Source organism: Polyodon spathula, chromosome 9, assembly GCF_017654505.1.
Source record: "Polyodon spathula isolate WHYD16114869_AA chromosome 9, ASM1765450v1, whole genome shotgun sequence".
Taxonomy (NCBI): domain Eukaryota; kingdom Metazoa; phylum Chordata; class Actinopteri; order Acipenseriformes; family Polyodontidae; genus Polyodon; species Polyodon spathula.
In genome coordinates, this window is record NC_054542.1 from 2,307,183 (window position 1) to 2,333,102 (window position 25,920).

Sequence of the window (25,920 nt, forward strand, 5' to 3'; positions counted from 1 at the left end):
TAAACACAGCTTGTTAGGTCTATCGAAACAGGTGATGTGCGTTCTTTAACTTCTGCTACTCACCTCCTCTTTTGGTCTTGCTCCAAGTCCTGACAGTATAGAAGATGAATATGGTAAACTATCCAGCCTGCTGCATTCTGGATCCTTGTTTTTGACAAGCTTTTTCTTGTGCAGGGCTTGGTTAAGTGCAGTCTCCAAAGTAACGGCACACTGCAAAGAATAGCAAACAACAAACAACAGTCAATGTCCCGAAGACTGGTCCTTCTGAAGAGTGCAGAGACCTTTTGGTGGGTGGAATGCAACAATATACCTAAATTTGCAAGACGAAACGTTCCAAATGCTGGTTTTGTAATCTCTTACTCTAATGTTTATAACATTTAACATTTATGCCATGTACCATTCGCCAGGTTTCTAAGCCACATAAACAACACAGCAAGGTTTTCCAGTCATAGCAGTAGCGCCTAATGCTATTGAGACATGGGCTTCCAGCGTTTAGCTTCAAATGGCCAGCTTTGTTAATTCCTACCAGTAAAGCAATGGCGAAGGCATGACGTAAAACATCATGAGAAAGTCTTACTGTAAACAACACGAACCACAGTCCCAGTGAAAGGTCCAACACAATAGCTGTTTGTTCCATTGGTTTCTATATTACCAGCAGAGCTAATCTCTGAATAACTGAGATATTTCCAAGATGTTGCATGCGAATACTCAAAATAAAAAATGTGGTACAACATCACAATCTTTCTCATACAGCAAGCATAGGGCCCTCCGGTCCTGGAGGGTCATTCTATACCAGGTTTGAAATGTATAATGAAATAGTTAACTGCTGTAGTATTGGACAGAGGCATATTTGCTTTAAATAAATACAAATATGACAAACGTGTTATTAAAAATAACTTCACAAAGAACGCAATAAAATAGTCGTCTGCCTTCTGCAATAGTCATCCATCAGAAGCACCTAGTGTTTCTACAATACAATACAACATACTTTTATATAGTGCTCTTCATTCAAAACATCCCAGGCCGCTTTACAATAAAACCAAAAAATAAAAAGAACGGCAGCGGCCAAGCAATCCAGCTAAAAAATAAGCTAAATCAAACAGATATGTTTTTTTTTTAATTGATTAAAACATTTCAACTGTGCCAGCATTCCTGATATGATTTGGGATAGAGTTCCAAACTCAGGGAGCATAACAACTAAATCCCCTCTCGCCCCTCCTGATTCAAGCCGACTTCTATGAGCTTCCAGAAGGCCAGCATTTGGTTATCTCAGGATACGACTAGGGCCATAAAGTACCAACGGTTCCTACAAATATGAAGGCCCTAAGCCATGAAGGGCCTTATAAGCAGTAAGGGAATTTGAATTTAAACAAAAGTATTTTTGTTTTTGAAGTGAAAAATCAGCTACATCATCTGTTAAGAGCTGTATTTTTTATTTTTAATGTGATAAAGTACATGTATAGGGCACTGAAGTTCACAGCTGAAAACACATTTTTGCAGTGACGTTGGATACAAATGAGCATTGTTGCTATGGACTCATTCTGCCTATACTTTTATTGAAAATGGTGTTTCTGATTGGATACAATGCTGCCACTAAACGTGTTGTTTGGCTAATTCTGAGACTATCCAGCAGAAAACTGCTGTGCGTTAAAATGATCCAGTAAATTCTACAAGATGATGATTATCTCTGTGATTTTTTTCATGCAGGCCACACTTCTAAAGTAAGGCCCGGGTGGGCAGGTGACCTCATATTTCACTGGCATATTTCAGTTGATTGCCTCATGGAAACATGGTAATAAGAGAGCATTCTAATCCTGCTGAGATCTGCCTGATTCAGATTTGAGAGCACTTGCAAGTTAAATGATTAATTAGATGCTGACAAGCATTTGCATTCTGAATTATTTTAACCTAAGTCCTCATTCAAATGGAACAACTGTATCCTCCAAAAAATTGCTCTTGGGATTTGGCAACTGAAGCCCAGCTAAAAGAGAGAGAGATAGGGGAGGTGGATTCACAATGCACAATGTGGTCTGGGAAAGTTCTGCAACTAGAAGGAAAGAGGCCCAGGGCTGTACTGGTTGGGGATGTTGTAAAGGGCAGTTAGGTGATTAGTCTATAAAGGCTGCTTGGATAATTTAACCTTCTGTAAAACTAAATAGTAATAATGTTTTGCAAACAGAGCGAGTAATGTTTTTAAAGACTGCATTTGCTGTACATAAACGTATTTGAAACATGTAATCTATTATTAGGAATCTATCTATGGGTATGTCATTTTAATGTAAAAAAAAAAAAAAATGAAGTCATCATTTATATTACCGTGTCATCTTACTTTATAGTAATTTTCTTGAGAAAATGTCAACCAGCAGGCAGCATCACATTTTTGATTGACTGAGAGTATGTGAAGTTGAAAGTCACAAACCACTTGTGGGAGAACATGCTACAATTACTTCCAGCGTAACAGTATGTCTAAAAGATACATACAACCTGAGCCACAACTTGAGTAAAAAACAAGAGTGTACCAAGTTAGTTTGCGGTTTGAATCTGAAATACTTAAGTATTAACCACTCCCCAACCTCTCTCTCAAATACCAACTAAAAAAAAAAGACTTTTATTAGTTGAAAAATATTAGTAAGGGGCACAATGCTTTGTTTATTCAATTTTGAAACATTTCCATCATCTCTTGCATATTATGTTTACGAGCTACCATCAAAAGCCACAATCTGCATATGAAATACACTACTGTATGTGTGTTTGTGTTCCAACAAATAAAATACAAGTCATACATGTTCAAAATAACTGATCATGACTATATATATATATATATATATATATATATATATATATATATATATATATATATATATATATATATATATATATATATAATTCTAATATAAATGGGCATTTATGAATCATGTTAACTGGGATTAGTGTGTAGCAGAACAGTTTACACTTACTGTCTCCCTGCGTTTAACAGCAGGCGTGCCTGACGGTGAAGTGCTGGCACTGAGGGCTTCTTCAATATCTACATTCAGCTGATCCAGCTTCTTCATGAGTTGTGTCATTGATTGTGACCATGGGGACTGTACTGCTTCCTGAAGAGAGAATGGAATTGCAAAACTGAGAAACATCATCACACGTATTTACTGAACCCTGTCAATGCTGGGTGTTAGGGGTTCATCCCAAGTTATGTGTGTTAAGTCTGGGTCAGAAAATAATGTAATTTCATGGATGCCAGGCTTAAATGGAGCTCAAAATCATGGAGTCTAATTAGGTGTTTATATTCTTTTTTTAAAAATAAAATTAGCCCATCATTTACAGACTGCAGATGTATTATGAAATAGCCCAGTGGCAGATATACTGAGGTGAGCATAGTGAGCTGCCATTATTTTAAAATTGAAGGTCCAAGGAAAACTGGTAGTCAATGGACTAATACATATTGGGTGGATTTATTGTAAATATAAAGTAGCAGGAGGATTGTAAGTCCGCTGAAATGATCTCTCTGAATTCTTCTGGACTGCAACTGCTATGCTCTTGTGCAACATGTGTTTCTCCCATTACTCTCTCAGTGATAATCTGTAGTTAAAAAGAAATAGTGCTTGCTTTTCCTTTTTCTCTAACAATGCAAACACATTTGAAAGCTCAGTCCAGAGTACCATTTAATGCAGATCTTAATAAATCAGTCACCATGTGGGAGTCCCTTGTGAATCCCTTAGTAAAGAACCATTGCTTTAAGTGGTGTGTGTCTGCACTGCAACTGAAGATCACTTGGTAAGAAACTGACAGTGATCAGCACTATACAGTGCCCACCTAGAGTACATAAAAAGGACTTCTTGAATCTAAGCTAATATGAAGTCGAATTTGGGTTATCTAAAAATAATATGATAAGGGATGTAATTAGAGGCTGGTGGAAGCAGGTAAGACAGAATGCAATTACAGTAAAATGGAGAGATAGGGTCACTAAAATAATGTGACAGCCTATTTGCCTCCCTGAGTAATAATGATAAAAGCTGTATAAAAGTAAGTTATCGAAGAAACTGATCTAATTTCTCCCACACCCCAGCCCTAAGTCTTTCAGCATTGTGGATTTGTCCAAATAAAGGAAGCAATCATGGCTTAAGAGCATGTGATGTTAGACTATAAAGGTTTTGAATAAATAGCAAGCCAGGCTTTATATAAATAAGGTATTGGGATATATTAAACAAAGTCAACCAACCAACAAAGTATCTATTTCTCGATTTATGTTGTCATATCATCTCTCAATGTGCTTTACTAGGAAGCAGAGAATAACTACCTGCCTGGTCATAAAATGTTTTTATGAGTCAATAGCTGTTAACATGTTCTCAATAATGAAACTAAAGTCTTGTGCCTCCAAGCCAAATGTTGTCTCTTTCAAGCAAAAACATTGTCTGAACCTTTTCCAAAAACAATTCAGATGAAGGATATGAATGGAGGAAATTGGAGGCCTGGAGTACAACAACAATCCAAGATGGCCAGGAAAATATTCAACAAGATAAAGAGATTAGCAGAACAGAGAGCTCAGTATACCTCTCACAGCAACTTTTTACAGAGATGTTTAAGTAGCAATGTTGTACCTCTAAAATTAGGGAGGTTTATAATATTTATAGAGATAGAGAGAGAGGTAGTGGTCCAGGTCTTTTTCAGGTGTCTGGTGAAATTCTTTAATTTATCCACATAATGCAAATATGACATTGTGAAGTCCTTATGTTTGTATTTTAATTTTCTTGCTCAAAACATTTGTTTAAATTCTTCTGTTGATGGTGTGACTCGTTTTTCTAATTGTTCATATTGCTTGTTTTTAATGTAGCATATTATTGTCAGCTTTATACACTGCTTGTTGTAATTAATGATAAATATAGTGGTTGTTAACATTAATTGGCACAGGCAGACACTGTACACCGAAGAAGGTGATGGCGTAGGAAGGGGTCTGATATCAAAAATCTTAGCCACATACACATATGGACGTAATGGATATCAGGATTTCTTTTTTATATATTTTTTCTATCTATCTATCTATCTATATATATATATATATATATATATATATATATATATATATATATATATATATAATGATATATATATATATATATATATATAGATATATAGCATCCAGGATAACAGAGATTATATATTAGAATTAGCTGGATATTAGAATATGAGGGACACCTGGCTTGTATTTACCGAGCCTGAGTACTGTGTACTGACAACCCGTGGGACGTTCAGTGGGTTTATAAGTAGAGGTTTTACGACTGGTAAACAGCTTACCCATTCGGTATAGTTAAAGGAAGCAAAAAGTTTATTTTAGCACTCCTGCAAGGAGTTACGGTTTTATTTGTTACTTTTGTTTTGTGTGCAATTAAATAAATATACAGGCACCGCCCTGTTTCATTTCATTTCTGTGGTCCTGTCTTTTTATTTAAGCCAAAGAAAACCAAGTGGAAAATATCCTGTAAGTGGCAACCCAACCCTGGTTTGTCACTATATATATATATATATATATATATATATATATATATATATATATATATATATATATATATATATATATATATATATACGTTTTGTCAGTCTCTCGGCTAACCCTGCTGATATGGATGCCACAAAAGTGCAGACTGTTGACCACTTCATGTGACTATTGCCTGTTTACAGTACGTGTGAAACAGCATTCACTCTGTGATCATGGGAAGCAACAGCCAAGCAAATGTCTAATTTATGTGTGCGATTACCTAAATTCCATATCATACACTTTAAACACACCCTGGAATGAGGTTGTTATGAATGCCTTTACTATAGTGCAAAGGATGTTTACCAGTTATGGCTTAAACTTTTATTATTGTATTTTTAACAGCATCTAGGAGACATAAATACAAGGACTACAAAGCTATTTATCAATTTCCTGGAATAGACTGCAAGTGAATCTATTCCAGGCACTCAGTGTGACCTCCTGCACCCCTGAGCTAGGCAGACATCTTTTACACTGCATCAAAGCGCCTACTGATTTCTATACAATAACCCTATTGAGGAAGGACATCTGCAAGAAAGGCACATTTGTCTTAATAATTCAGCTATGAGGCTCATTGCAATGAATGTGATTGCTATCAGCGATGTTTTTGAAATTGATGGAATGTGGAAGAACCTAAAAAACTCCACACCAATTACATGCCTGATATCTCAGTCCCCTTTTGAAATGAGAATATCTTATGACTTATCCTGCTTCCACATATAAGTCACAATGTAGCTACTGGTTATGCATTGTGCTTGCTACACCACGTGCTTGTGCTGTAAACAAGCATGTTCTGAATACAGTTCAATACCACTGAAAACCAGCCCAACTATTTACTGGCATGGTAATGTTTTATTAATGACATTACCCATAAATATGTCACAGTGTGGCGCAATGCCATTTTCTACCCTCACAACAATGATCTGCAATTGCATCGCAGTTGCACTGCAAAGAATATTGAAATGGGCAATGATAGCACAATGTCAACTGCAACACTAAGCTGGCAGATATAATACACATGTAATTTAAGGACAATGAATCATGCCAAGACCACTGTGTTTGTTTCAAATGCAAGGATTTCTTCATGGTAATACAATGGAATCATAAAGGTAACTCAGTGGTGTGATTATAGGAACTGTCAAAACACATATGTTGCAAATTTTGCACTAGAACAAAAGCTTAGAAAATGAATCCCAGTGTCATCTACTGTAAATATACAAAGACAATCCAATCAAACCAATAGTGAAAGTAATTCATGAAATCAAATACATTTTAAATGTGTATCAGGCAGATTCTATTAAGTACTATAAGACAAAATACATTTTGTCAATACAGTGCATATGTTTAATTTGATCATTTTAGCACAAGTGGTACCTGAGTTGAATTTATCAGTGGGAAAGGAGCTCTGGTGGAGTCTTCCTGCATTTCCATCCCAACTAAATTCCATTAAATATACAGACAGTAATAACTGCATTCTAATAAAACATCAAAGCATTTGCATTTGGTACAAGTGAAGGAAAAATGTTGTGCTCCACCCCAGAGATTGCTCCAGTTCAATGGTTGCGTAATGGTTCAGTTGTTCTGTGCTGGTAAAGCACTTTAAGATCAAATGTGGATGAAAAAAAGCTAAATAAATATAAATTCTATCACAATCCATTCCAGTGAAACAGTAGCTAACTGGAACACAGCTGATACAGCATTAAGAATCTTTAAGTATCCCCAGTTCTCTTTTAAATTCGAAATCCAAAGGAGCGTTCCTGGCTGTACAAGTACAACATTTAAAAACAAGAATATCACACATGTTTATATAACATAACTTCTGCTTATTCTCAAAGAGTATGTCAATGTCCTTTTAACAGTATCTTTGAAGAGAAACTACAAAGAAATAGTAAATCCTTTGTTTGTACTGTTTCAGAAATGTTGCCAGAAGCGTTAGTTAGCGGGGTTAAAAAGTTAAAATTCACTATTGTATCAATGCTCCACTGTGGCATGAGATTTTCCTTTAAAAAAAAAAAAAAAAAAAAAAAACACTGTTAGAGTTATCCAACATAAAAAGATAATGGAAACACTAATTTTTACATTAACTACACCATAAAACATTAAGCACAATGTCCTGCAACTTAGAGTAATATTTTACATTTATTACATGTTACTCTGCAATAATTTACAATAAAGCTTAATTTGTACTACTTCAGAAGAATTACAGGGAAATTAACACTGAAATACCATTGAATCCTAACTGTGCTTACATGAACACATATGAGCATACTAAATCCTCATAGTATTACCACATAGAATTACTTACAGTAATGAATGCTGATTGGTAAAAGAACCCTATTCACAAAGCTTAATTGTCTGGGACAAGAAACATGACGTATGAATAAAAGGCAATGCTTTCTGAAGGGATTGGACAACTACATTTCAGTCTCCTTTTCTCAGTGAAGTGAATTCGTATTACAGGAAAACATGCACATAGATAAAGAACACAACTGGAGTAACATTATCTTCACTCAGAAATTTGATGCGTGAGGCTCCGTGTAGTTCGTTGTTGCCATCAGCCTGGTCTCATTAAAATAATAATAATTTGCGATATATAAAAGATCAGGCTGCAAAGAACCCCTGGATTTGTTTTCAATGAACAGCTGTTGAAGGCGCTGTGTTAGACCAAAGTAAACATCAAAAGGATTATGTCTAAAGAGGCTCCAATAACTCTGTGTTTCTAATAATTCTATATAATTAAGCATTCTGCTTACAGATCAAATACTCTCTTAATTAACCAGATTTCATTAGGAATGCAGGTTGCAGCAGTTAATCCATCTTGCTGTTTAAATGTTTAAATGTTATTCATTTTGGCACTCACCTAACAAAGGTATTTTTAAATCATCACTAATGTGTACAATAGCAGATCTAGTTGCACAGGAAACCTGTTTATCAAAGCAATTAGGAGTAACTATAGAAAGCATTTTGAATTCTGTATTGGATTAGCGAATAACGGAATTTATAACCATGTATGCCATCGAGACACCAGGGCGACTATTATTATTATTATTATTTTTTTTTTTTTTTGGGGGGGGGGGGGTCACTGCTCTACCACTTATATATTACATTTATTAGAGTATTACTGGTTAAGAGCATAGTGTTTTCAAGAAAGATGACAGTAATTTGAAGTGAATTTACTGTAAAAAAAAGTTCCAATTTTCAGCAGGAAATCTAAATCCACCTAGTAGACATTTTACACAGCAGAAGAAAATCCTAGAAACTTGACCATAACTGTAATTCTTAGCCAAAACCAAATTCCCTGAGATTCTTTTGAGAAAGGCATTTTCAATCATCTCATGAAGTTCACAATCTACATCAGGATTTTGCTTATTGTACTTTTTTTTTCTTTTTTTTAATCGTTAGGATTGTTTCCCTCATCCTAGCTTGTGACGCAGAACCAACTCATCAGGGAGTAACCTGACAACCCCCCACAGACAGTGCTTATCGATGGATGCTGCTTTATCAGCACCAAGCACAGAGAAGCATTCAGTACATGTATTTGGTTTGCTTCCATAGGGCAGCAAGAATACACAGCAGGAGTGAGGGCAGCAACCCCTCCCAATGCTCTCCTGCAGTGTAACATCAAGTCAATGAACCAGCAGTCACCAAACCCTGTTTTAAAATCTCAAAAACATTCTTCTCTTAATAAGCCCTACAAAGAATCACAGGACATTTAAAAAAAAAAAAAAAAAAGACCAGGCACATTATTCATGCCACTGACCTCGAAAAGGCCTAGTTTTTTTTATCAATTGATTTTTTTTTAAATGTGTTTTACTTAGCAATCTAACAGGGTGGTACTCCAACTAAAGCATAGTACAGTGCCTCAATATTAGAGGTCAGTTTGACACAACTGAAAATACATTATAAGGGCTATTCAGACATACAGGGGGGAGGATGTAAATGGGTACATACTTATGTCAAACTGTAGGAGGGATTATAAGAGATCATAATGTATCTGCTAGTCTTCATAGTACTGCTGTTGCTGCTTATTATTCTATGCTACCCAGTTCAGTCACACCACTCGACCTGCTTAAATGTGAGAACTCTCTGTAGTGTTTAATGCAACAAAATGTAAATCATGGGTTGTTTATGCAGAGTTTTCTAGTTATTTAACACAATTGCAATCAGATACTGCAATATTTGTGATTAATCTGAATACAACTTCGAGTTCTGGCTCGCCCGTAACACATAACTGAAAAAAGCATGCAATAAGAGAACACAAGAACAGATCCCACAATATGATATTTGTGGGAATATATCTTTTAAGACAAGTCTTGACAGGCTTTTCTATACAAAGAACAACAACTGTTACTTTAAACATATGGATAGATTTGCTGAGTTTTGTGTTTTCAATTAATTACCTGAAAGCTAGGAGATATTATTCCTGATTGAGAAAACTGTACTGAAATCACAGCATGTTCCTTTGAAAAATGTGTATCTTTTGGAGATCATTGCTTCAAATTACCAGTGTTTGTAATTATTCTCGATGGTACTTATTGATTATTACTTTTTTTGTTGTTGTTGTAATTTCTTGGTATTTCTTTGATAAAGTGCAGAGGTTGTACATCTATTCAGTATACACTTCCTCTCAAAGGACTATACAATACACTTCAGTAATTCAGCACAAATATACTGCAGCATACAGCAACAGCCCCATCTGGTGGCAACCTAATAAAGTAATGCTGGAATGTTCCAGATACAGTATACCTAGAGTGATTAATAATATACAGTACAATGAAAATACTGTACTTACTAAACATTTTTTTGTTTTGTTTTTGTGTTGTAATATTACAATTTGTTCTACATAAAATACACTCTTACAGATTCTAAATAACAGCTTTGAATTGTGAAAATAGTAACTGTGTTTTTTGTTCATACTGCTATTTTGTAAATATTTATTGGGGGGGGGGGCATAGTACGAATGCACCAATACAATATGCATTTATTTATTTTTCAGGCAAGAATAGAGCCTTCATGGGGAATATTTAATGTACCTTTCAATGTTAACAGAAGCATTTTCTTTTAATACAAATACATTTTGCAAGCCACTTTCAATGCAGAGTTGAAGTGAAATAAGTAAACATGATTTTAATAGTTATGAAATGCCCAAGGCCATGTTTACTATTGACACAAATGCTGTAAGTTTCCAGACAGTTGAGAACCTATGTCACATGTCTAGACTGCTTACTTAATACCTGAATAAATACCTTTCTTATGCATAATAAAACCAAAGTGAACAGTTCCGTTGATGGAAGTTTGAACATGCAAGCAGTGAATGTGATTTTTATAAATGATGATCTTCAGAACCATAAAATGACACAAGATGAAAGTTTGAAATGCTAAGGGTATTAACACTGTGTAAGATGAAAGGCTAAACCAAAATAAAGTCAGAAACAATTTGTACACCCTTGTGACAAAGTGGTTTGCAGAGCGCAGGTGTAGTGGTGATGTTATTGTGAAACAGAAGACAGGCAACAAAGTTCACAATCCAAACCGGTTTTACTTTTAATAATCCCAGGCAAGACACAGCAATGCTAGTGCACTGCTCCAAAACAACGGGTTGCAGCCCTGAAATAATAAAACACAGTTCGTAATTAATAAAACACAGTATTACACACACCACTTTCACATGCAATTGAACTACTGAGCTGTCTCAGAGACTTTAACATTTGTTTTTAAAATACCCATTCACACAGCACGAAATTGCGCAATCTATGCAGCTATAATACCGTCACAACCCCTTCACATTGGCCAAAGGGATCATGTGAGTACAACTTTCAAACCTGTCAGGGTTTAGTGCTGGCTTGTAGCGACAGCTCTGGATTGTGTTAGTTCTCTAATAAACAACAAACAGTACAATTAGAACCAACAAAACAAACAAACACTAGACACGGTAATATTTCCCTCGTCCTTTAACGTTCTCTGAGCCATAAACAAAGGAACAGATCACCTAGCCACGTCCCCTTGGTTAGAGAGTGCAACCATTTCTCCTCCAATCCACGGTTGCCACATTGCTTTCCCTCTGGAGCAACGACTTAATGTACCGCAGCTGTGACCCATTTCTAGATGGCCGACTTCCATCGTATCCCTGGGTATGAATTATCAGGCCATCCAGCCTAAGGCACTCTGTTCCCTTCACACTGTGCCCTCACAGGTAGGGAGGGAGATTTATCACCAAGAATCATTCTCACAACCTTACACTATTTTCTTTTCACCTGTTGGCTCAGACGAGATGCAATGGACAGTGCTTTTTTTTTTATTCTAAGTAGTTTAGTTCTAGTTGTATTATTTTCCTTTCTGAAAATGTGCCTTTGCCCAAAAAAGGGGCACGACAGTTTCATTTTAAATTGCTGGTACTGGCTGCCATTACACTGTTGAGTGGGAATGCCACTTACAGCAAAGTCTACAGATATAATCTACAGATAACCACCTCTTTGTGGCTGACTTGAGGGCCAGCTGGTTTTCCGTATAGGCAGCAGGCACATACTGTCTAAACATATATTTATTTTACACATACTTATGTACTGTAATGAGACGAGAATCAATAAAAAAAAAAAAAAAACAGCTCAAAATCTGGGATCTTCAGCTTAACAATAAGACTTTAAACATAAAGGCTCTGTTTTAAAAATGGAGATTCTGATTTTCAAGTTGCTGAAAATGTCATGCTTGGGTAAATGGCAAATGCTGAGGAAAATGAAGCAATGGGTTTCTGCCCCTCTTACCCTCATCACTGTTTACTTTTGCGTAACTCACTCAGACCATCAGACCTACTCTAAATGTGTTTCTAAACAACCAGATGTAAGCTACAGGGGTTATTTGCACATGAATGTCAGGATGTTTGGTTGTCTGTCTCAATTTGTAATACCTTCCATGATAAAGCTGGAGGTTGTTCAAACTTCCCACTGCAATAAAAGCCTGCACCTACTTCACAATGAAGCAATTTAAATGGTGAGCCATTCTACTGTACTGTACTATAGTTACTATAATGGTGTATGTTTTCATGACAACACAAAGAGGCCCCGTATATGCCTCAAAGGCAAAGACACTTTGAAGCAGAGGCAGGTTTTTACGATATGCTAACACTCTCTTAGGCGCCTTGCCAATCACAGAGGAATGTTGGAAACATGCCACGCTGGGTCAGCAACTCAACACAACAGCCTTTGATGCTATCAAGACAGGCTTGAAATTTAGAATACAAAATAATAGAAATTTAAAAGATTGTACAGTAAAAGCAACAACGTTACCATAGTAATGAAGACTTTAAACAAACAATCGCCTCTCTTTAGCACATAAACATTAAATTGATTCATGAGAATGTACTGTAAATAATTTCAACCCTTGTGAAACTGTGTTATCTGTGTGTGAAAGGATAGCATCAGAAATGAGACTCAGAGCCAGGAAGTTGCAGTGAAAACGATGTTGCGCACGATTATTTACAAAACAAACGGAAGAAACAATGGAACACATAAACACGGTACAATGAGTTAAAATGTCAGGCAGACACCTCACACTAGGTACCTTTAGGCTGGGCAGTGGCCTTCACTAAACGTCGTCTTCCTCTCCAATATCCTCCTGTTCAGGCTGGGACTTGATTGATGATCAATTATTCAATCAAGACCCAGCCAGCATTCCACATGTGTATTTGGCAAACTTAAATACAAAATACACAAATTTACAAGGCGGGCTTCTGCCCTGCCATAGCATGTCATCAGGAAATCATGCAAAACCTGTACACAGTAAGATACTCCTTCTATAAGGTCATCACACTGTACACCTGGACAATGCCTAAGGCCACAAATACATAATTTTTCATGTATGTCAAGAACAATGTGTAGAAGAATCTTATGAATTCACTGAAGGGCCCCGGACTGTAATATTTCTATTGATAAGAATGAATGTGCATCAGCAATTGCTATAGTATTGTATACTACTATAAATCAAAGCAAGAGGGAATTGTATGTTTATTTTGTTATTTGCCTTGCACATGCTTACTTTAAAGAGTGAGTAGCCGGGTTCCAAAAAATATAGCATGCCACGTCCCCACGTGGAGCTACAACTGTTTAAATAACATGCCTATAATTTTTCTTTTTACTGTTAACATCATGATACATTTTTACAGGTATAACTTGATCAATTTCAAAGCTCTTTTCAAAATGTCTGCTCTAGTGCACTTAAGTGTAAGGATTATCACATTGTCAATCAGGTAACACAGCAGTAACTACCCATGAAATGGCATGGAACAGAAAAGGCAGAGCACTTGTTATTTTTTTTTTAAATTTTTTTTATTGTTCTTCCTGCAGTGATTTAGAGCAGTGGTTCCCAAGTTAACTATAAAATAAGTAACTTGAACTCTTCAGCTAGTTAAGTAATTGAGAGCTCAGTTGGAATGAAAAGCAGCAGACATAGGGGGTCCCCAGGACCAGCAGACACAGGGGATCCCCAGGACCGGGGTTGGGAACCATTGATTTAGAGGACAGATTTCAAACCCCCAGTGCACTGAGTGGCCATTTTGAAAAGAGCTTTAAAACAGACTTTAAAGTTATGTGTAAAAAGTTACAGGTACATTATTTAAACAGTTGTAGCAACACATGGGGACGTATAACGTTATATTTTCAGAACCCCGCTAGCTTAGGGTGATTGTTTAACCAAATGAATGTCCAGTTATGTTCCCTCACAGCAGCAACCCCCACAGGAAAACTGAAGGTCAGTGGGTGTGCTCTGCACTTAACATGGTCAAGCCTTTACCAGGTGAGCCACTTTGGGAGCCCAGAAATAATTTCATTTGACTAAATATTTAAGCAATATGGTTTTTAATTGCGTTCATGACCTAGATGTCAGTCCTTTACAGCAAACTGGAAAATATCTCAATGGCCTCAATTGCAAATGGCATTGTTTTCAAACAACAACCATTAACTGCTGTTGTAAATAGTGCGTAGGGGTAATAATGTATTTAAGTTTGGCAGGGAAAGGTTAATTCCATTCCTGCCAAATACACATGGGGAATGTGTTTGGGTCTTGATTGCATAATTGATTATCAATCAAGTCCCAGTCACATAATGCTTTCTGGAGGAGTTCTAGGAAGATTATTCAGTAAAGGCCATTGCCCAGTGTGAATAGGGGTTTGGTTTGGTTTGGTTTAACCCTTTTATTTGGGCCATTGTGCCTTTGTTTCTTTGTGTCTTGTTAATAAAGTACGCACTGTGCTTAAACTGCAGCTTCTGTCTCTGGGTTTGCTTCTCTGCCGCTGACCAGCCTTGACCGAAGTGCTACCCTGCTACAGACCTATATTCAAGCTACACATTTAAGCCCATGCAACTACAGCAGGTATGTATAATCATTGACTCCATGTAAAGTACAGCATCTAATTACTAACCCAAACCTATTTCACAAGGCTTGAGAACAAGTATGAAGTAAGACTACTGATAACAGTATTGTGTGAAACTATGCTATCAGGTTTTTATATTTCAGTAACCCTCAGTCCCTGTTTCATGACAAGAGGAGTTGAATTCCATACATTCCTATGCATTTTTCTCCTAACAATGTTTTGAACTATGTTAGTTTGTACTTAAAGCAAACATGATCCTAGGCAGGGGTGAAGCTAGCATGTCCTCTTAATGGAACTATTTCTGTACCTAAAATGGTAACACAGCCAAATATGTTTTTTTTCTTTTCATAGATTAAGTACAGTACAGCATTGTACAAAAACATGAAGCAATTACTTCAAAAATCGAGGTTTGCATTTAAAAAAAAGACTTTTAAAGTTTTGTATATACAATTGATTTCCTTGTTCCATTATTATTCATAGGAATGGAATATTTTGAAGTGTTTTTAAAGTGCAACAAAAAGGTAAATTATTTGACACAGTTTGTCAGTGCCTGGTCTAGCTAAAGCAGAAGGCATTGCTTTTTCAAGCACTGAATGGAAATAATGTTGTGACTTTTATGGACCCAGAATTCAATAGTCATACCTAAGACAGCCTGAAAAAAATGCTTGTGATTTGCAACTTTAACTATCATTTGCCCAGTTTTAAATGTTCTGCATTCCCAGTTATATACTGTAACAATACAACTTAACTGCTTCAGTGCTTATAACAAATATAAGAAGGTACTAAAATATTTAAGTAAGTCATCCACACTTGCATAAATATGAGAAACATACTAAAAATGAAGAAACCTTTGTCCTTTGAAGAACATGTTTAAACGTAAAAGTTATTCATGAAGTAAAAACATATGTTTTAACCATTAAATTATAAGAGAAGAACAGCATGTCTGAATTCATTTAAAGAGATTTTGTTGTTGCATATTGTGGGTTTCACTAAAAGGATGAAGCATGTTTTATTCTGTTTGTTTGTCTTATATTCATGTCTGCCCTCCTCAGTTTACATGCTGTATATCCATGGAAACTCAACTGGGAGGCTGCTGAAATTTGTTCCATCAGCCATAGCCTGAACTTCAGCTCTTATCAAAAGTCTATAATGGTTTCTGTAATGAAAAAGCAACTTAAGAAAAAAAAAAAAACAACATTGCAAGCAAGTTCATTCAATTTGAAAAACTTCAGGAACTTAGCCAAATGCTAAGAAAGAAGTGGAAAGTCAAACCCAGGACTTCAAATATGATTTTAAAAACAAGAAACAAACAACAGAATTCCAAAACAAAAAAAGCATATTTACAAACATGTAATCTACACTTGCCTACTGTCTTGTAGCAATAAATAAATAAATAAATAAACAAAGACAAATAGTTATCATTCATAAACGGTGAATCCACTCTATGGGGCTGATGTAAGGAAAGGCACATTGCAAACAATTGCAGCTGCAAAATCCAAATTGCCTAGTGGACAGGCAATTATTTTGCACTGAGCCCTATTTAAGCTTAACAGCAATGCAAATTACTCAACACACACAAATAATGATCTGCAATCATGATAATGAGGGTCGCAATGAGCAGTGCCTGTGCATCGGGGTATTTAGCGGCTGCACTTACAGCTCAGAGGTGAGGTGAGTTGGGAGTACAGAGAGCAGTAGGCGCTGTATGAGATTTGTGGAACACGAACACGAACATGAAAATAATAATAATAAAAAAAACAACAAAGCCTTTTCTTTTCATGACTAGCTACATCATTTTTTTGTACTCGTGCTGTATTCGTGTCGTTCACTTCGCTGCCGCCGGTGTACGTATTTTACTTTGTGAAAACCCAAGATTTTATTGCTGAACGATATTTTTCAGATTTAATTATCAGGTAAATGTTTAAACACAAACAAACAAACAAAAAAAATTAAGTGACGTATTTTTTTTTACTGATTTATGTTAGAAATGGTAGCTAAATGTTCACTCGCTAAGTGAAAAAAAGAGACTGATTTTAAATGTTGAATTTCTGATATGCTCATGTAATTAGCTAAATCTGGACTTTTTGTGATTAAAGAAAAAATCCACGATTTACATGAAATTGTGGGGGGAAAAGAAATTAACACCTGTTAAAATATAAAGTTAAGGTCAAATGTTTTAATGTGGGGAGGGGCGGGGGACGACAAAATGTATGCTAAAAAAAAGAGGGGCGGCATTTAAAAAGTTTGCGCAACACTGCTCTTAGCGTATGGAAAGGAGGAGCTGAGATTCCTTACAGCTGAGGTCACTCAGCATGATAGTGAGTTATTTGGAAAAGCCTTATCCAGCATCAGTGATGCTACCAAAGAGGTCTTATGGTCCTCTATAGTGGAGAAAGTCAATGCAGTCGGTGTTACCAGGAGGACAGTCAACCAGCTGTGCGAAACTTGCAATGCAGAACAAGCAAGAGGAACAGGAGGGCCGCCATCCACATCACAGCTGACGTCCCTGCAGAGGCAAGCGGAAAGGACAATCCATCCCAAATAAAGTGACCCTGGGTCTGAGGCCAGTGACAGGTCTCTGAAGGTGTTTGGTTTTATACAGCTCTTAATGCTCGGTTCTACAATGGTTTGCACCTTGTCAGAGGAATACATTTTAATATCATTTAAATGGATTAATGATGGCAAAGTGCTAATTTGATAGCGAGTGCAAAACGGCAGGTGAAAAACATTCTTTACGTGCGTCGCATTTTTTGTGACCACTAAAGTCTCACTTTTTTGGCAGCAATATGGTTGTTTTGCAGCCGCAAATCACTGTGCATGTATCCTTACATCAGCCCCTATGTCTCTTATATACAGGTAGTAGTTACACTGTTGTTTGGTTTTCTAGACATTGTTTTCAATGAACTATACGTTTAGTTTGTGTGTTACCGGTAATAGGACCCCACCCGAGTTCCACATTTACACTACATGTGATACACTAAGTATGGTGGAGGCCCTTTCTATGTTGTCACACAACAGGAAAATAAATTGACATTGAGTACTGAAATCCATGATATCCTGGAATACTACGAGTGTGATACTAAACAATTTCCTCACAAAAAAAAGTTGGCAAGAAAAGTGTTTTCTTCACCAGAGGTAATAAATATGATATTGCTTTCAAACTCCTTATGCATCCTATAAATCATCAGTCTAAAGCAAAAAAAAAAAAAAATGAAATCATGTTGTTGGCCTATTGAAGTAATACAAAACATTGTGTTATAGCTGGTTCTGGCTTATTTCTGTATTGCTCTAGGGCTTCTTTTAAACTTGTACAGTTGTAGAGGGGGAAAAAAAAGAATAATGCAATAAATGGTGAAGCAAAATCTATTGATATTGCAACAATAATCATAGCCATTATTGTGGCTAATTGGCCATCAAATGATTAGAAACAAAAACGTATCAGAATTCGTTTGTCCATCTGGTTGAAGCATCTGTATCCCAGCTTGGTCTGCATGCAGTTGATAGCAAGTGATGACTGATATGTAGCAGCTGTAGACGATTGTGATATCTGAAAGATGTCAGTTGACATGCAAAATAACCCAAACATTCAAAGCAAGTTGTGGGCAAGCTTTCTCGACCAGAACAATAGTGCACAAGGAAGCTTCCCAAGTACTGAAGATGTGGCCACTTCCAAAAACAGTTTCTCAACTCACTTCAGCCAGCTGAAGAGTAACTGAGTATAAAATTACTTTTGTATGAGGGTGCACTGACATTTTTGGATAAAAAAATGTTTTTATTATTTTTAAACTGATAATAGATAACCCATGTTTCATCACAAAATACAGATTTAACAAAATATCAAAATTGTATTCCGTGATACGCCAGTTCTAAATGCAAACCAAGTGGTTGTATGGCTTGGCAAATCAATACGTCTTGTGATCGAACATCTGGCTATATATCATCACAGTCTAATTCACCATGGAGTCTATCTTACCTGCTTAATATTGAGGTCATCCTCTGTTTCATTGCTGCTGGTGCTGCTAGGCTCACACTTGTCCCTGGACCATCCTGGTGGGGCTTCAGGGTTCCTTTTAAGAGGTTCTTCCTTTTGTTTGTTCTGACTCGGTGCCCTCCTGTGCCTGCCTATCAGAAACTCCCTGTAATGTGGGAGATCAGTGAAAACATCGTCCTCACCTTCAGAAGAAGAGGAATGTGCATCTGAGCCTTCGTTTATGAAAAGCTCAGTGCTCATGCTCGACAAACCACTGTTTGAAAACCCATAATCTGAGAAAGTGATTGTGCTGGCCTTGTGCTTGATCATTCTGTGCTCCCCAGTCCTAATCCCAAATTGCACTGGGGAGCTGCACCCCTCAGCTATGGAGACGTAGTCTGGATCTTCCTCACAGTCTTCCTCACAAACCCCATCGTGGCACTCGTCATCAGCATCCATGTGAGCTTCAGACTTATTCAGATTAACTGTCTTCTTTTGGCAAGAGCCATTGACTGAATCCAATAATGTATCATTTCCTTGTAAGTAACATCCATCAAATTCATTATCATATTCCCCCATTCTGGTTTCACATTGAAATAAATGTGCACCCCCCCCTTCTGTCTGCGGATGACCCCAGATACATGAAGGTCATAGATTACTTTGGTTCCTCCTTAATTAGTACAGATTGTCTTCAAGTGTCTAGAGTCCATCAGCTAGAAGAAGGCTAATCCAGTGCTCCATTTTGATTGGCCCTCATCTACCCAACTTGTGGTCCCGCGAGTGTAGAAACCGTCAACAGCACATATTCCTTTTGTTTCATTTAAACAGCACTGGCCCAGCATCTGGAAAAAAACACACCATAGTTAAATGGCTTCTAGTACATATTCTATGTAAATACAGTTTAATATTTGCAACCAAAAATATCAGTACACCCTGAAAGAAAAGTTTGAAAAGCACAACTACGATACTAGCGGAGGTCAGAAAGACAGCAGCAAGTAATACTGTGGTATTTATCACATCTACAGGGACAAGAGTGCTGAAGAGGAACAGGTTAATGGTTACACACTGATCAAGGGGCAAACATCTTCAGGCAACAGATAATGAAACAAAGCAAATCTACAACAATAGTTAAGATAACAGTAATATTCTGTACCTGTACTAATTGCTCTTAAAACATTTGTATAGAGATTTTTATTTTGTTATGGTGTGTAATAAAATGCAGAAAAAGGGACCCACTTGAAAAAAAATACATATTTTTCCTCTCAAAATAAATCACGTAGTAGATAATTTTTTTTTCAGGTTATATGACTGTTTAAAGTTCTGGATGTATTGTTTTTGTATGGATACTTGCCATATTCATAATATGTCACGCACTGTTATCCATATATGTTTTGCACAAGCAAGCAAATAGTTTTTATGTTTGTACAGCTGTCTGTGACATGCTAAGAACATTTACTGTTGAAAAACCCATTCACTTCCTATACACGTAGAATAAAAGACAGTGAGACAGGTAAGACAAAAAAGGACTACAAAAATATTTGAATGATTGATACTGTAAGTTCTCTAATTTATTTAATTCCACAACATGCTATATTCACTCTAAGCAAGATTAAAATAGCTGTCAACTTGACTGAAGCCTTCATTCATACAAACTGCAATAATGATTGAAGCCTTCATTCATACAAACTGCAATAATGGTGAAAGACTGTTTGAGTATTAATGTTTATGATGACTGTTTGAAGAATCTGCCTGGTGGCAGCCTGATCTGGAAAATCAAAATGTTTTCATTCAACTTCAGATTTACTTTGATGGTTCAGAAGAGCAGTTTCACAGCTGGCTCAGTTCCATTTGTTCAAGCCTGGATCTGTTTCAGATATGATCGTGATGACATCACTAAACACAAGAATCCTGACCATTATCTGTGGTCAGTGATGCACTGCATGTTGGACTATTCATCAGCCATACAATGGTTTCAAATTTGCTTGATGTTACCACTGATACTAGTTTTAGTCAGAGAAGCAGCCATTTTTGATGTCTTACTAATGCCCAAAGTACTTCAAGGTAATTTCCTGAGGATTTAGGAAGTGAGTCTTTGTGTGTGTCTTTGTAGGATTGAGATTTTAATAAATCAAACCATGCATTAAACTGATTGTAGCTAACAAAACACAGGTTGTGAACTTTCATTCAGCATCAAAACCAGAACTGACATTCTACCAAGCTTCAAACTTAGGTTTCAAGCTATAGCTGTCAATATTTATATGACTGCTTGGTATTTACTATTCAACCTCCAAATTTATGTTACACGGCAAACCAACAAAATGAAGGAGTCTTTTGTACTTTACCAGAATTTTTACATAAGCATCAGCATTTTGCAAAAAAACAACCGAGGACACGACCTCTGTGTCCTCATAGCTAGTTCTGGCCATGCTTCCATTCATTATGTAAGTCTCAAATTTGCAGTTTCGAAAGACACATATTTTTGTTAACTTATTTAAATTTTAAAGCATGCTATATGGTACTACACATGGTTCAAGAAATCTGTTTTCAAGCCATGCTTTCAATTAGAGTTGGTCTTGCTTGGTCATTTCGAGGTGGAATTGTCCCCACCTTTTCAATGGCTTCTTTCCGGTTATTAACCAACCAGCTGCTTCCTTTATTGACTGACATGCTTTAGGCTAGTAACATGCAGTGACCCAGAAAATACTGCTTAGATCAGGAGTTCTCAAACTTTTGTGGTCTTCTGTGGTCAATGCCAATATTTGGTCTTCTAAAGACAATGAACATATGCTTCTAGTTCCACACCAGTGATTTTTGCATCATCAAATAAAGGTAAGAGGAACAGTATGAGCTTCCCTACAATAAAAAATAAAACCATCAGACTCATTGCATGATGAACGTTTGGCAGACACCCAGCACAGGTTACCTAGCTTGGATGTCTCCCTTGAAATGCTTTTCAAGAATATTCTTGTTATTTAAATTTGCCTAGCCCTCTGGAAAAGGTGGATTGGGCTATCCCTCCAGGCATTCCAACTGTGGTCTGAAAGGAACCAGAGGCTAATTAGTGCAGAGCACACAGCACTTTCACGTGTTTCAGGGATAGCAGTCCCTGGATTGATGCTGGGGTCTAGCTCATCCCTCAAGTCAGCTATTAGGTCTAGGATGACCTGTAGAATGAGACGATAACACTTTAGCACCGCATCCTTCGGCATCCCAAACAAAGTGACCCTGGGATTGAATATGCAGGGTCTTCTTCGTCTTGCCCTTCTCCTCCGAACGTGTTCCTGTCTCTCCTGAACAAGAGCCAAGTGGCGCTGCATCAGGAAGTGAACCACAGCAGCCATCCTGAAGCCAATGACAGGTCTCTGCAGGTGTATGCATTTACACAGCTCTTAATTACTAGGTTCTACAATGGTTTGCACCTTGTAAGAAGAGGTGTAAAGTCTATGGAGGGTCAGCAAAGCAAAATCCTTACATCACATTATAATGTTTGCACTCACTTAGTATCCAGATCCCACCCAATTCTATACTCTTTTCTTCCTTTGAATGCATGTCAATATAATTTGATAGCGGGTGAACACCAAGTGCACTCCATTCTTTACATACACCGCATTTTTAGCGGCCACTAAAATCAGACTTTACGGCTGCTAAACGCGACTTACGGCAACATTATGGGGGTTTTGCACCCGCAGATCACTTTGTGCGTATCCTTACATCTACACCATTGTGTGCAAGCATGTGATATGCAGGTCAGCACATTATGGGAGTGAGTGAGAACTTTTCAGCTGTTATGTATGTAAGGAGGAAAGCAGTGCTGAGGTGGTGGTAAGATAGATAGACAGCCCAGAATACAAATAGAGGGGCTTTGCAAAGAATCATGTCGGCTAGCTAGCATATTATGTTACATTTCCTATGTGATTTACTGTAGAAAAATCCAAGGTTATTTGTATGCCGTTGCATGAATTCCAGATGTTACAGGGACAATACCTGAATGGTACTCATTAAGAGCTGTGTCATGTTGAACACCTGTGCAAGAATTTAGAAGTTATTATACTAAAAATATACTATAGGATGTCCTTATCTTATACTTTATTTATACTTGTATTATAGTGAAACAAAGTATACTTTGGAGTACTTATGGAGTAGTATGCTTGTTGTATAGTTTAAATAATTTCAGTATACAAAAATGTACTACAAGTATATAACTTTTTTGGCAAGGGAACATACTCTAAAAAAATATATAGAGAACATATTAAATTTGAATACCTTCATTTACATATAATTAGAAAGTTAGCAACATAATTTTCAAATAGTTTGATAACCAAGCCCTTAATCTTATATACTTGGGGTTAGGTATTGGCAGTTTCTTACTAGCGTCATACTATTTATATCCAATTTGTTTTCTGTTAACTGCTAGATGAAAAAATTGATTAAAAAAAAAAAATGAGGCAAATTGAAGCACGCTTCTGTGAAGAGAACTCCCATTCAACTATGCTGTAACTGAAAAATAAAAAATTGAATACCACATTCAGATACGCAACCAGATATTTTCTCTCTTGGCAGTCTGGGGCAGTGAAATGTCTTTGGTATGCCACCCAATAGCTGGCTAAGGAAATACAAATAATAATGTCAGTTTTAAAACTTGTTGAAACATACTCCAAATGTTTATTTAGTTTTAATTAGTGAGAAGAATGTATACCCTGTAAAAGTAATTTGTCTCAATTTTAAAAATAAATAAACACACAAACAAATAAATAAATAAACCAACAAACAGTGGAGTTTAAGCTAAGCATTTGCAACATAAAAGGTCTTCGTTAAAGTAATCTTTTGTAGGTGTAAGAAATTGTTCTCATTTAAATGCAACTCTTTTTTTTCCATTCCCCTACAGCAGTATTTTAGATGCTGTGGGTACTATTAGAGGTTGTGGAATGCTAAAAAGGAGTATGTACGTGTTAGCAATAAGTAAGATTTGAAGAAAATATTTTGTATGCTGACCTTATTATTAAGCTATGCTGATGTTATGGTTAGAAAAATGATTTTATTTTAATGCAGTGTATAATGATAAGGAACTGTTTGAATGAATGTAACTACATTTTGCATTTGAAATAATGAATTTGAGCTCAATATGATGCTGTCAGCATGATTTTTAAAAGTGGCAACAATAATGAAGTAGGTCACAAAATGTTTTTAAACCCCTAACTCTGCGGGACAATTTCCTTTTCTTTTCCCCATTAATCCCACCCTGGGGTTCATCAATGCACCAATCAACACAAAAGCACTGTAATACCATCATAGTCTATAAGAATATTCTTGAGAATGCACGAATGCAAGTTGGAACATTAAAGCACAGTCAGGGTGCTCTTTCTCTTTGAGCATTGAGTTGAATTGGGGAGAGAAGTACTCCAGGTACTCCATGTTAAATATTGATTTAGGTCGCCTACAGCATGCTTTTAAAAGGAGGGAATTGCTTTTTTACGCCACCACTTTGTAAGCATTAGTATTTCGCAAATGCCTCATTACAAAACTTTCTACCATGTTTGTATTTTGCTTCTTTGCAAGTCATGTTAAGTGTACTACGTATTGCAAAATATGAATTTCTGTGCATTGTGTCACTTCTATGCCATAAAAGTACAAACATTTAGTATCCTGTTTAGAAAGTGTTCCTGAACAAAGTTTGCTTTTACCAGAACAGTTTAGATGAAGATGGAAGAATTGCCCAATTAATCCACTAATTATTCCTATTATAACTATAGTGTGAAATTAATTTGAAGACAACCTTGTCTGCGCTCTGCAGAAGTACAAAATGTGATTTAAAAAACATAGCATATCAAAAAAGATATCATGTAAAATAAGACTCCCGGCTGCCATGCTGTATTACCTGAATTAAATGGACATTCTACAGTTTCATGTCTGTTATTCCTGCATTTTAATGCAGTGCTTTTTATACAATTATTTATGCCAAAGATATTCTTCACCTACATTGTGGAAGAACTGCTACATGAAAAAACATGTTCATCTCATATAGAAAACAAGCAATCATACGTATGTTATATACACTATTACCAGTTTACTGATGTGAAAATGTATCGATCTTATGATTCCAAACATGATTTGAGTTTTTGATTGTTGTGTGAAGTGAAATTATTATTTCCATTTAAACCAATGTACTGAACATATTTACTTTAAATGGAGGATAGCCCAAGTCAGTTGTCAAACTTATTTGGAAGGGGATAGCTGCTCACAGCAGCAGTAGCAGATTAATATTAACTAATAATGAACTTTCCCACCAAGGAGCAGCCACTATATTTATAGCAGCTGTGGATATTCCCGACCGGCAACGTGCTGGTGAAACACTATAAAGTTGTTTTACATCCCTTAAGCTATGATTGACAGATGTTTCAATGAATTAATAATGCATGCAAGTCATTAAGAATCTTAATTAATAAAAGAAAGTCTGGGATGTAATAAATATAGAAAAACAAGACCAGGGAAGACTGAACTGCTTTAAAAAAGAATCCTCTATTATAAATGCAATACAATGGAAGCTAAGCATGTACTGATACAATGCAAATCTTGGTTAAGTTTTAATACTACTGGTACAACTACTTTATATACTAGTCACAGGAACAAATTATAAAGAAAGTATGCAGAATTCAAATAAAACACATCTAAAATGTGTCAACATACATCAATGCTTCAAACCAGCAGTATTAATAGTTATCCAGATCTTGCATTCCACAAAGGTAAAGTGTTAAACATCTTCCTTAAGAAATGTGCCTCCGCAACAAGAGCAACATAAAATCAAAAGGTTACCTGTTGAATTTAATGTTCTCATACTTCTTAATGCAAGTCCATATGTTTAACCCAGATCTAGTGTAGGCAGTCAGTCAGAAGGAACTTATATATATTTATATACACATGCATGTCAAAAGAAACAGAGCAGTTCACTTACAAAAAGCATTTCAGTTGGCTCACCTGCAGTGCACAAGCTCTATCATCAGAAGTATGTGTAAGAATCCTTGGGGGCTAACACAGCCTCCTACAAGCAGTGACCAAACCATT

At 36.4% G+C, this 25,920-nt stretch overlaps 1 protein-coding gene across 1 annotated transcript; it reads right to left on the minus strand.

Annotated features, from left to right (window-relative positions):
* On the minus strand, positions 1–25,920 carry LOC121321305. Its single transcript, XM_041260204.1, has 4 exons — positions 25,834–25,920; positions 18,865–19,703; positions 2,958–3,095; positions 1–210 (listed from the first exon to the last, which is right to left on the minus strand). Exons 2-4 carry the CDS (start codon positions 19,438–19,440, stop codon positions 46–48), a joined length of 879 nt encoding a protein of 292 aa, XP_041116138.1. The 5' UTR covers positions 19,441–19,703; positions 25,834–25,920; the 3' UTR covers positions 1–45.

Excerpts from the sequence above, each read along its gene's own strand:
- LOC121321305 (XM_041260204.1), bottom strand. The coding sequence starts at position 19,440 with ATGGGGGAATATGATAATGAATTTGATGGATGTTACTTACAAGGAAAT. Across the intron at positions 3,096-18,864 it reads ATGACCTCAATATTAAGCAG|GAAGCAGTACAGTCCCCATG; the intron begins GTAAGATAGACT and ends TTCTCTCTTCAG. Across the intron at positions 211-2,957 it reads CTGTTAAACGCAGGGAGACA|TGTGCCGTTACTTTGGAGAC; the intron begins GTAAGTGTAAAC and ends TATTCTTTGCAG.